This window comes from Schistocerca gregaria, chromosome 4, assembly GCF_023897955.1.
Source record: "Schistocerca gregaria isolate iqSchGreg1 chromosome 4, iqSchGreg1.2, whole genome shotgun sequence".
Taxonomy (NCBI): Eukaryota; Metazoa; Arthropoda; class Insecta; order Orthoptera; family Acrididae; genus Schistocerca; species Schistocerca gregaria.
Window position 1 is genome coordinate 678915685 of NC_064923.1, and position 13530 is coordinate 678929214.

Below are 13530 nucleotides of genomic sequence, written 5' to 3' on the forward strand. Positions count from 1 at the left end.
GTGGCACAACTTGACCAGAAGAAGGGATCGGTTGGTAGGGCATGTTCTGAGGCATCAAGGGATCACCAATTTAGTATTGGAGGGCAGTGTGGAGGGTAAAAATCATAGAGGGAGACCAAGAGATGGATACACTAAACAGATTCAGAAGGATGTAGGTTGCAGTAGGTACTGTGAGATGAAGAAGCTTGCACAGGATAGAGTAGCATGGAGAGCTGCATCAAACCAGTCTCAGGACTGAAGACAACAACAACAACAACATGTATCGGTATAAGTCAGCACATTAGTTCCTAATATGTCACTTACATCACAAGCTTTAACAGAGTGTACATGCATTCACACACCCTCCTCCCCAAACACACACACAAACAAACAGTGTTTATTTGAGTGTGTGTGTGTTTTTAAGAACTGCAAGTAAAAGGTAATACTTGTAAAAGATATATACAGCAATGAAGAAATGGTAACAGGCTTATCAACAGAAACAATTTCTCCAAGATGACAACAATGATGGTGATGACAGCATAAAGATACATATTGAACATTACTGCCAAGGGTACATATGAATAGCAAAGTAATTGCCTGCTTACAGTAGCAGATTTTTTTTAATAATAAGAAAAATAAGTGAAAAATAAGTAAGAAAACAGTTTGATAATGGCAGAGAAAAGCTTTCGATAAGAAGGGTGAATGGAATAATGGAAGTCACTTTCAGGCTAGAGAGAGGGAAAATGGTGTGACATGAACTAATGCTGGTTATGGAAACAGCAAAATGACATTTTACATTTGACAGGAAAAAATACACACACTTATATGTGAAGAACAATCAGCATTAAGAGTTGAAATCAGGCTTCCTGATAGAAAATATAAATTGTGAGAAATAAAAAGAACTGTTACCTAATTTATGTAGGCAGTGTTACACAACAGAAATGTATTATGGGCAAATGTAAAATTATCTCTCTCTTCTCCAACAAGCATCAAACTAAACTGAGTGAGGCCAGTGCCACCTGCCCCAGTCAAAACAACAAACATGCAGAAAGCCAATATTGTGGAAAGCAGAACAAACCCAGAAGATATAGCCTCAGCTCACTTGAGCAAGAGGGGCCAGCAACATGACTCCAGTGAGCAGAAGGCATCATGACATTCTAACAGCATAGCTTGGTTTTGTAAGAGAGAGTAAAAGTTCCACAAGAGCACCTATCAGCCTGCTGCTTGAAAGGTAACAAGCTGAAGCCCTCAAACTCTTTCTTGCAACATAGAGGGCTGGTGAAGAGAACTGATGAGTCCCAGAAAGGACATTACACTTGGTCATTATCAGCCAGACATAATGTCATTGCATCATATAAGCAGTAATAAATATTCATGCTTTCAAGTTTGGTCTCCATCTTTTACCTTGCATTACACTGCCTATGAAGCTGAACTTGTGATGTGCTCTTACCATTTGCCAAGATGACTTCCGTCTTTGAGACTGCTGCTTGTCTAGTCTACCTTACTTGGCTGATGTGAGCTGCTGATCTCGCAACCACTGATGAGAAGACTTGAAGACTTCTGCCTCTGGCTTTCTGAGCCAAACTGATGGTGTTTGATGCACTGCCCACCTGTCACAGAATTTGGGACATGCGCTAACTGCTGCTGCCCCCAGCTAGCGCCTGTAAGTAGTCATCGACATTTCTGCCCTTCTTCCTTGGTGGAAAGACTTTGGTGTTGCTCATCTTCTCACTGTGCAGGGTTGCTGAGAGATTACGTGAGCACACCCCTTAAGTGTCTATTTGAGCTCTCTCTCCATCTTGGGAAGCAAGGCCTGTTGTACAGTCTACACCAATTGCCAGCTCAAACTGCTGCCAGCCAGACACTATGGTTACGTGAGTCAGACACTCCAGGATAACATCATCCAGAGATTGCTGAAACAGTGCCAGCAAGTCCCAAGGACATACATTGCTCTGCCACCAATCTGGGTGCTGATTCAGAGAAGGAATCTCTAATGTAAATTCTAATTCCACTACAGTTTATCATTATCATCCAGTGTGTGGACTGGACTGCTCCACAACACTCTATGCTCTGCCATTGTGATACAGCAGGGGCAAAGTAAAAATAATTTAACAGAATTTGTTGACCAAAGTCAGATATATTTTGCAGCCTACCGTTATTCATGTATGTATTTTATACTTTCTTAGGGTATTTACAGGAGTGCCAGTATAGCTGCTCCATGAAAGATACTGCCAGTTCCTCTCCCATTCTTTTCAAAACTGATCTACTGTTCCATTTCTTGTGAATGCACTGCTGACAATAATAGGGTCTTTATGTAACTATGTTCCTGTTGTTAGAAAAAAATGACGTCATGAGAATCAGATACTCATTTGCCAACTATCTGAGACATTTGTAGTTAAAAGGCGATCAAGACAAAACAGATACTTGTATTACTTTCATTTCTTCATAATTATGTGACATGGTCTATAGATTTTATAATTAAGGAAATTAATGATTGATTAATGCAGCATCTGCTGTTGATTTAGTTTCTTTTATCGTAAATGCTAAGTAGTGGATAGGTACTGGCAGTTTAGATGTTGCAGTCAGGTTCTTAGACTCACTTGCATAACTCATCTGATATGGGAATTTTCCACAAAATTCAAAGGCTTGGATTGAAGTCTCTGTCCAACACACAGCTTTAATCTGTCAGGAAGTTAGCATGGAGTATACGTTCCACTGTAAAAGTTATTGATTCATTCTCAAAATAATTCCTACATCATTGGCTTAGTTACTTTTGGCAGCCTAACCTCCATGGACTGTGGGAAAAAGAAGAGGAATTACTGACGTATTGAAGCTTTGAGTGTGGTCATTAGACTTGTACATCTAACTAGGGGAGGTCTACAAAATATGAGAGTCCTGGTTCAACTCCTTGTCTGACATATAGTTCTTAATCTGTCAAGAAATTCCATTACAGCATACACTCAGCTAAAGATAACAGGATTCATCTAGAGAGCTCCAGACGGAATGATTTTACTAGATATTTCAATAATTGTGTACCTGCGCAGTCCATGTCACACAGTAATCCTGAACTTTTTCTGGTGGTCTGTACCATAAAATAAAGTTATGATGGATGCTAAGTCCCTCATTTTAATGAATTTCTTATTCAACACTTTCTCATGCCTTCTCCTCATGTAAAATGATTTTTTATTTGTTCAGTTATATCTCCCAAATTTAAAACTTAGAACATTTCCGACATGTTGTATTCATTATCGTTTAGCAAGAAGTCTTTGATTCAGTTGAGAAGTACTGTTTAAATAATTTCAGAATCTCACTGGTGGTAGTAATGGTGGTCTGCATCTAACTGATGTCACAAATGCCTCCCGGACAATGTTAATGAACATAGCTACATTAAAGTGGGATCCTGAATTAAGCAGGTGTGTAAAGTGAATAAAATGTATTTTCTTTTGATGTAATATTGTTAAGTCATTTGATTTGCAGTTCAGGCTGCATTTGAAGTTTTAAATGAAAAGGTTGCTTAAATAATGAACAAAATGACTTTTTTTTTTACAAATTATTGTAATACCATTTAGAGTTACAGAAAATGTTAATACATAAGACTTTGTAGTCATGTTCCATTATCTGATAATACTAGTTCAGTGAGTCAGCAATATTCAATTTCATTATTTTATTTTGTGCAGTTTACAGACTTATTAAGAACTCAACCGAGCAAGGAACTTTTCAAACATAAAAACAAAGAGTAAACATAACAGCAGTAAAATACAGCAGTAAGACGTGCCTGCAATCCAGCGAACAAATAAAATAAAATTTGATATCTTAATCTGAAGTCAATGCTTCCACACAGCTCCACCCTCCATTGCAAGAGTGTAAAAACTGCTTTGAAGAGGGAGGCGTGTTTTTAGCGATAAGAAGTGCAATAGCATCGTAGGAAATTGACGGAGATCCGAAATGTGAAATGATTTGGGTGAAGGTCACAGTTAAAGCAGGCGCAGACATGATAATTGGATGTCTCTATAAGCCCCCAGGCTCAGCAGCTGTTGTGGCTGAACACCCAAAGAATAATTTGGAAAATATTTCGAGCAGATTTCCCCACCATGTTACAGTTCTGGGTGGAGATTTTAATTTGCCGGATATAGACTGGGAGGCTCAAACGTTCATAACGGGTGGCAGGGACAAAGAATGCAGTGAAATTTTTTAAGTGCTTTATCTGAAAACAGAGAACTGACTCGTGGCGATAACATATTAGACCTTCTGGTGACAAACAGACCCGAACTATTTCAATCAGTTAACGCAGAACAGGAAATCATCGATCATAAAGCGGTTACTGCATCGATGATTTCAGCTGTAAATAGAAATATTAAAAAAGGTAGGAAGGTTTTTCTGTTTAGCAAAAGTGACAAAAATTAGATTACAGAGTACCTGACGGCTCAACACAAAAGTTTTGTCTCAAGTACAGATAGTGTTGAGGATCAGTGGACAACGTTCAAAACCATCGTACAATATGCGTTAGATGAGTATGTGCCAAGCAAGATCGTAAGAGATGGAAAAGAGCCACCATGGTACAATAACCGAGTTATAAAACTGCTGCGGAAGCAAAGGGAACTTCACAGCAAACATAAACATAGCCAAAGCCTTGCAGACAAACAAAAATTACGCGAAGCGAAATGTAGTGTGAGGAGGGCTATGCGAGAGGCGTTCAATGAATTCGAAAGTAAAGTTCTATGTACTGACTTCGCAGAAAATCCTAAGAAATTTTGGTCTTATGTCAAAGTGGTAGGTGGATCAAAACAAAATGTCCAGACACTCTGTGAGCAAAATGGTACTGAAACAGAGGATGACAGACTAAAGGCCGAAATACTAAATGTCTTTTTCCAAAGGTGTTTCACAGAGGAAGACTGCACTGTAGTTCCTTCTCTAGATTGTCGCACAGATGACAAAATGGTAGATATCGAAATAGACGACAGAGGGATAGAGAAACAATTAAAATCGCTTAAAAGAGGAAAGGCCGCTGGACCTGATGCGATACCAGTTCGATTTTACACAGAGTACGCGAAGGAACTTGCCCCCCTTCTTGCAGCGATGTACCGTAGGTCTCTAGAAGAGCATAGCATTCCAAAGGGTTGGGAAACGGCACAGGTCATCCCCATTTTCAGTAAGGGACGTCAATCAGATGTGGCGAACTATAGACCTATATCTCTAACGTCGACCAGTTGTAGAATTTTGGAACACGTATTATGTTTGAGTATAATGACTTTTGTGGAGACTAGAAATCTAGTCTGTAGGAATCAGCATGGGTTTCGAAAAAGACGGTCGTGTGAAACCCCGCCCGCGCTATTTCTCCACGAGACTCAGAGGGCCATAGACACGGGTTCACAGGTAGATGCCGTGTTTCTTGACTTCTGCAAGGCATTCGATACAGTTCCCCACAGTCATTTAATGAACAAAGTAAGAGCATATGGACTATCAGACCAATTGTGTGATTGGATTGAGGAGTTCGTAGATAACAGAACGCAGAATTTTGTTCTCAATGGAGAGAAGTCTTCCGAAGTAAGAGTGATTTCAGGTGTGCCGCAGGAGAGTGTCATAAGACCGTTGCTATTCACAATATACATAAATGACCTGGTGGATTACATCGGAAGTTCACTGAGGCTTTTTGCAGATGATGCTGTAGTGTATCGAGAGGTTGTAACAATGGAAAACTGTACTGAAATGCAGGAGGATCTGCAGCGAATTGACGCATGGTGCAGGGAATGGCAATTGAATCTCAATGTAGACAAGTGTACTGTGCTGCAAATACATAGAAAGATAGATCCCTTAACATTTAGCTACAATATAGCAGGTCAGCAACTGGAATCAGTTAATTCCATAAATTATCTGGGAACAGGCATTAGGAGTGATTTAAAATGGAATGATCATATAAAGTTGATTGTCGGTAAAGCAGATGCCAGACTGAGATTCATTGGAAGAATCCTAAGGAAATGCAATCCGAAAACAAAGGAAGTAGGTTACAGTACGCTTGTTCGCCCACTGCTTGAATACTGCTCAGCAGTGTGTGATCCGTACCAGATAGGGTTGATAGAAGAGAGAGAGAAGGTCCAGTGGAGAGCAGCGCGCTTCATTACAGGATCATTTAGTAATTCCGAAAGCGTTACAGAGATGATAGATAAACTCCAGTGGAAGACTCTGCAGGAGAGACGCACAGTAGCTCGGTACGGGCTTTTGTTAAAGTTTCGAGAACATACCTTCAGCGAAGAGTCAAGCAGTATATTGCTCCCTCCTACGTATATCTCGCGAAGAGACCATGAGGATAAAATCAGAGAGATTAGAGCCCACACAGAACCTTACCGACAATCCTTCTTTCCACGAACAATACGAGACTGGAATAGAAGGGAGAACCGATAGAGGTACGCAGGGTACCCTCCGCCACACACCGTCAGGTGGCTTGCGCAGTATGGATCTAGATGTAGATGTAGATGCTAATGTTCTTAGAGTGTCCAAAGCTCATGGTATAGTGGCTAGCACTGATGCCTCTGGGTCACAGCTTCGATTCCTGGCCAGGTCAGGGATTTTGTCCACCCAGATACTTGTGTTTGTGTTGTCCTCATCATTTCATCATCATTCAGGAAAGTGATGAGACTGGACAGTGAAACGATTGGGAATTTGTATGTGCACTGATAACTTTGCAGTTGAGTACCCCACAAACTAAATATCATCTTCATCTAGGTTAGAGAATTAAAATGGCAAACGTATTTTGTTTAGCACCACTCAACAACACAAACATTCCAATTCTCAAAGCCACAGGTATTATAAAAATTAATTTTTTACACCTCTCAAAAGAATGCATTGGAAATCTGTGAGCTATATTAGAAAAATTGCTATCTTTTATTTATTTTTAATTGGTGAATTTTGCCATTTAAGATCACACTACGTCTCATTATGTTCTCTTTGTCCAGAATTTTGTCTGTTTCCAATGTTCCTTTGTATGGTAGCTTTGATGTTGCTCTTGTTAATCTGTCCATGTTCTTCTGGTCTTTATAGTTCTTCTTTCAACTTGAAATACTTCCAACTTTGTATTTTTTTATTTTTTTTTATTTTTTATTTTTTTTTTATTATTATTATTATTTTTTTTTTTTTTTTTTTATTTTCCAAAACATCTCCCATTCGAAAACGAGGGAGGGATTCTGGGGTGTTGGACCTTTCAAGGTCTCTCTGAGCTTTTTCAATCCATGTGTTGGTTGTCTTCTAGTTCCAAAGGCAATCAGATATTTATTTGGACAGTCTATTTTTGTCCATTCCGTACAGGTGTCCAGAAATACCAGCTGCCTTTTCCTCATATTCTTCAAAATACTCTCTGCTTCTTTCCACTTCCTTGTTGCTCTACAGTTTCCATCTAACATTAGTCTTGTTATACCTATGATGTTTTGGTAGGTTTCTGCTTTTCAATACCTCCAACTTGTTTAGTTAGCCCTTTTGCTCTCTCCATTCTTGAGATCTGATTGCCTATTGCATCTGTTTCTATTACATTTTCTTGTACAGTTTCACTGAGGTACTTGAATTCCTTAATCCTCCTAATTTGACCTATCTCTGTTTCAAGGAAGTTCAGCTTATATCTCTCATTCATTATGGATGCGGTCTTTTGTATCGAGATCCTCAGCCCCATTCTGCATGCATTCCCTTTCAGGAGTTGATTTGGGTGTTCACTTCTTCTGGACTTTCTAGAGCATTGCAATGTTGTCTGAAAAGACCAGGCAGTTGCCTTTAATTCCTTCAGATTTTTCCTTACTCCTCTAGCTGTTTAGATAGTCACCTCTTTTCTGTTGAGTACTTCTGATGGATTTCATAGGTGACCAGGAGGAGAGATACACCTCTATAGTTGTCAGTGTCATGTTTGTTCCATGTCTTATGAAGTAGGACAATAAGCGCTATTTTCTGTTTTTCTGGTAATTTTTCGATCTCCCATAGAGTCTCAAAGATTCATTGTAGGTCATCTAGAATTTTTGGTTCTGCCCATTTCAACATTTCTGCCATTGTTGGAACTTGTTTTTAAGGCTTTTGATGGATCCTTGAACTTCTTCCTTCTTTGGCAGTATATCATCTCTTGGATTCTCCTGTGGTGCCCAAATATTCAGTTTGGAGGTTGGAATTGGGCAGTTGAGGAGATTATGAAAAATATGTGACAAGGATCTCTTAGTTTTTCCTTGGTTGTGCAGTCTCATTTTACTCCACTCATTTCTGAAACTGACATTTGATGCTTGATACCCTCAAAATTTGTTCTTAACAGCATGGAAGAAATCACTGGAATTGTTTTTGGTAAAGTTCTTCTGTAGATTTGAAACTGCACTTTTTCAAATGTTAATTATATTCTTGGAAGTATCTGGGACATTTTCTTTCTTTGTTGTTTAAATTGTTCCAGATGTTCCATCTTTCCAGAACATTTCCTTCTTTTCATTGCTCTGATCTCTTCACAAGTATGTCCTCATATTCCGCATTCCATCAGATTGCTCATTTCTTCTTTGCTAGCCTGAGTTCCTTCTTTGCAACTTTGTTAATCCTTATGCCAAGGCATTGCCAGGGTTGGCCAGTGGTACAGATTTATTCTCTGATATTTTTATTTTTATTTTATTTATTTATTTATTTATTTATTTATTTATTTATTTATTTATTTATTTGGCCTTTCTTTTTACTTGGTGGGAGGATGCAGATTTTGGTTTTGGAAAGGTACTGGTTTGAGTTGAATTCAAAATTTCTGATCATCTTGACAGTGATTATCCCTCTGGTACTTGTCCTGGTTATTGTCACATGGCCCAGTTGGAATTCTTCTAAGTTGGCGTTTTGAGATATCCAAGTCTTTGCTTTTCTTGGCAGTTTCTGGAAGTATGTTGACATTAATCTTAACTGAAATGCTTTGAAGAGTCTAGGGAGCCTTTTCTCTTTCTTGTTATCCTCCTATATGCTGGGTATTCTCCACAAAGACACTATGTTTTCTCTCTCTCGATGAAGTGAAAGGGGTAGAAGGAATGCAGATAGGGTGTCCTCACCCTTGATCCAGATCATGAACTCAACCCATTAACCCAACAAGCCACCTTTTTTTGACGTTAACCTCCACCTCAAGAATGGCTGCATCAATACCTCTGTGCACACCAAATCTACCAACCACCAACAATACCTCCAACATGACAGCTGCCGCCCATTTCATATCATGAAAATACAATCTAACTACTCATGGCCTTCGCATCTGGAGTGATGAGCAGTCATTCTCCAAGTATGCCAGAGGTCTCACTGAAGTCTTCACAGACAAAAATTATCTTTCCACTCTGTCCAAAAACAGATCTCCCATGTCTTGTCTCTCCAGTCACCTACCATTTCCCACATACCCATTGTCTGGCAAGGTTTCGGTTGCCTCTCATTGTGGTCTGAAATGAGGAATACCTTACCCACTGCCTTCCCCCCCCCCCCCCCCCCCCCTCCTCACCTTTCTCACTGTGGTATTCTGCCACCCAATGAACCTATACAATATCCTAGTCCAGCCCTACTTCACACCTATTCCCAACTTCTTATCTTAAAGCTCATATCCCTATGATAGAACCTAGATGCAAAATCTGTCCCTTACATCCTCCCACTACCATCTATTCCAGTCCTGTCACATGCATCGCTTATTTCATCAAAGGCAGGACTACCTGTGAAGGCAGCCCTGTGATCTAAGCTACAACTGTGCAGCTTTCTAAGGGGCCATGACAACTAACAACAAACTGTCTTGGCCACCACTGAACTGTGCCCAAGAGACAGCTGGATGATCCATTTACTGAACATTATGTATATGTTCCGGTAACCCTTCTGGCTTCAACTTTCACTAGTCACTGTTCTTCAGTTACCCACCCCCCTTCCCTACTCTCACTCCAACAATACACATGCCTTGTATTCCACCAATACACCTACTAGTCATTTCCTTTCCCTATACCTCTCTACTTCCCTCTCCCCCGGACTGCCTCCCAAATCTTCTTCTAGCAGCCCTATCCTGTCCCCACCATGTCCCTGCTCACTCCCACAGTAGCACATTGTCACCCTCCCCCTACCCTGCTAACCCTCCTCCTCTTTACCTCCACCATCCATGCCAGATTGGTGCTCTCAGCAGATGTACATGCAGCTCACATAGGACCCAAGTTGCTATAGACATTAACCATGCATGTGTATATCATACTGTTCTGAGAGTCATGTGTTTTTTCTGCTTTGAAGAACCTTATGTGAAAGTTAAAAGTTTAGCAGTCTTTTCATTCTGTCTGCCTGGAAACTCAGTGACTCCTCTACTGGCGAATAGCAATCTATCCTTTTAATATGTTGTTATTCCAGCCTGGACTTCTCATTGTATATACAAGGTATCCCAAATACAATGTGACAAATTTGTAGGCGAGGTGGGTCATGTCATAAGGATTGAGAATTGCGTAGCAACCCATAGCTGCAAACGTTGTTGTATGCCTCTAGGTGATCCTGTACACGAAAGTACTGGAGGGGAATGCTGCTCGTTGGTGCTGTATATGAAAGCACTGGAAGGAAGGGTACTGGAGGGGGAATGCTGCTAGATGGTGTTGTACATGAGAGTACTCGTTGGGAACAGAGGATTTCCTCAATCAAGCACTAGCCAGCATATGAGGAGCATGGAATGCTATATGAATTGTGAGCTTACAGACATGCATCTAATGTATGGAAAAGCTGAGCGCAGTGCACAAGCTGGAGGACGCATTTATTGCAAATGCTTCCCAGATATACATTAACCACACCACAGTTTGTTTGTATCAAAATTTGTGTAAGTATGTTTCATTAAGAAATGGCAGGGCTATTGAGAGCATGCCATGATTGGTGCATTCAGTCATTAGGGAAGAAGATGTGTTGGATGCCATGGAGACTACTCTAAGCACCAGCATATGTGACACTGCCTCAGACTTAAGAATGTTTCATAGCAGTGTCCAGCGTGCTTTGAACACTGAGCCCTTACATGCCTTCCATCTCCAAAGGCTGCAGTTACAGCACTGATGAATATCCTGTGCACATGTGTTTCAAAAAGTGGTTTCTACAACAAAGTGACTTAGACGTGCATGCCCCAGCTTATGTGTTGTTCACTGATGAAGCCACATTCACTAGGGATGGCATCAGAATGGAATATCACTTGATCGATGAGCTTTTTGATTCTACTACCCGTAGCTGCCTTTTTTTCTTGCACTTATGTTTTGGCATTCAAATTTTGCAACAGCAAAAGAATCAATAAATAAATTTTCTATTCTAAAAGCTTTATCTGTGTCATCATTTGGCTTCATGAGTAGTTGTAGAAGTGTTCCAATGTCTTCTAGTTCACTATCTGACAAGCAGTCATCCAACCCAGAACTCTGATCATGCAATGAAATGTCCCATTAACATTCATTAGAACTTGACACATTTTTCAGATGCCTTTTCTTATTCTCTGAGGTTGAATTCCTCTTGCTAATTATCAGAGAGAATAAAAGAATCAGTGCTTTTGACGGGTAAGATGTTAAGTTTCTTCTTCCTTTTCTTCAGAGGTTGAATTTCTATTGCACACAATCCTGCAGGTAGTTGATGGAGGCTTTTTCCAAGTTCTTGTACGTCCAACTTCATTTTTTGTTTCAGTAGTCAGTATTATCTTCACCATCTCCGTTTTATCAAGAGAATAAATTCCAGTTCCTCCAAAACCACCTTTGATGTTTTCTTCTATAGATCAATTGCTACCTACGCTGTCAAGATATGCCTTGAGCAATTCCTAAGCCATCAAGATACACCTTGAACAATCTAGGAATGTTATTTTGAGGCATTGTCCTTCCATGTTTGGATTTCCATTGATTTAAACTTCAAGCCACTTCATTTTTAATGTCCTGGGAAAAAAAGATCTCATTACTTTTGGCAAAGCACCAAGGCCTAAACAAAAAAAGGGAGCACAAGAGAGTAAAAATTGAACCATTCATTTTTTGTTCAGTTGTAGGGCATACCTTTGGGTCCCCTTACAGTCCAGAAATTGTACATGTTTTCTGCTTGATATACTTACTATGTGTGCTGAAAACACACAAACTAGTCTGAGAATGGTCAACTATCTCCTCTGAATGATGACATCCTCATATGGTTATAATTTTATCAGTGGTATTCATTTTGCTATAGTTCATAGTCAGTTCTGGAAAGACATCAGGCAAAGAAGTTTCTAATATAAAATATTCACCTATGTGTGCATTCAATACTGCTGCTCTGGAACACTTGATATTTCAACACAGGGATTTGGTAAATCTTATCTTCTGTTTGAGGAACCCAAGAACCCGTGCTTTTCCAGGCTTATTATTCTTGAATCATTTCTTTACTACAACCTTTTGGCCAGGAAAAGACTTTACTATCAAATGAATGTCAAATTATGTGAAAGGAAAACCCCACTCTGAAGCTACATTGATGTGCTCTATCAATATATTTTTTGTCTTCTTTGCTTAAAACATATACTCAATCAAATTTCTGGTCTTTTTTCCTTTTATGTGTCTTTCAGTTCTTGACTTATTAATATCATATTTATCAGTGCTTTCCTATAATATGATCCAGCTTTTACAAGTGCCATAGCTTTTTCCAAATTTTCTTCCATAAAATCATTTTAAGCCCAGGTACATAGTGTGGTAATTTATCAATTTTGTCTGCAATGAAATTAAGAATAACATTTATGTACAATGTGTCCTTTCAGAAATTCAGTAAAGAAAATATATAAAAGTTTGTGAGTTCAATTGATAACTTGAGACAGGCTTGTAACTTGGGATGCACTGTCCCAAGTGGGCATCAAAGTGTCGATGAAGACTCATGATGTTACATCCTGCCTCATGATTGAGGTTATGTTTGATGCAATCACAAAAGTCATAACTGCTTTTAGTTTCACTGTGGAACAAAAGGTTTTCAACGTATTATTTTAAATGGAGTGTATCCTAAAAATTAAAATGAATATATTAGTAAATAACAACACTTCTTTCAAAAGGCTTTTCATTGGTCTTGGAATTTGTACTGTCACTTCCCAGTACATTTACTTCTCAATAGTTTATATTGCTGACAGTAAAAACCAGTTTCAGTTGAGCTGTGATCTACAACACATGACACATGTGATCTACACAAATACGTGATACACAAATACCTTCTACTCAAGTTTTGCCTCCTTTTCTAAGGTTCATAGTGGAATTATATACTGTGGTTGCAAATATATTCAACAAATTCCCATCTAACATAAAGCAAGAAATTTGGAGTTACAGATACAAATTATTTGAATACGTAGATTCAAGAAGTGAAAAGTTTTGTTAGCTACATGCAAAATAGCAGTGCTGATTGTAAAGTTGTGTTGCAAGTATATTGTACTATACACTACACTTTGAAAAAGTGATACACCAAGACTGAGAGATATGATCACAGAGAAATTTATTTCAACAAAAGGGACATGACACTACACAAATGATTACCATTATAGACCTATATATGCACTGTCACTGTGGAAATTCAGTACCGAATAGCATACTCTGCCTCATGGTTTGTAGACAC

At 39.2% G+C, this 13530-nt stretch overlaps 1 protein-coding gene across 5 annotated transcripts in view; it reads left to right on the top strand.

Moving 5' to 3' along the window:
• LOC126266706 (glycerol kinase) overlaps positions 1-13530 on the top strand; it is a 190084-nt gene that overhangs the window by 100989 nt on the left and 75565 nt on the right. For all 5 annotated transcript variants that reach the window (XM_049971150.1, XM_049971151.1, XM_049971153.1 and 2 more), the window contains exon 5: positions 3283-3392. In XM_049971150.1, the coding sequence (XP_049827107.1) occupies positions 3283-3392 (110 nt within the window). The remainder of the gene's footprint in view (positions 1-3282; positions 3393-13530) is intronic.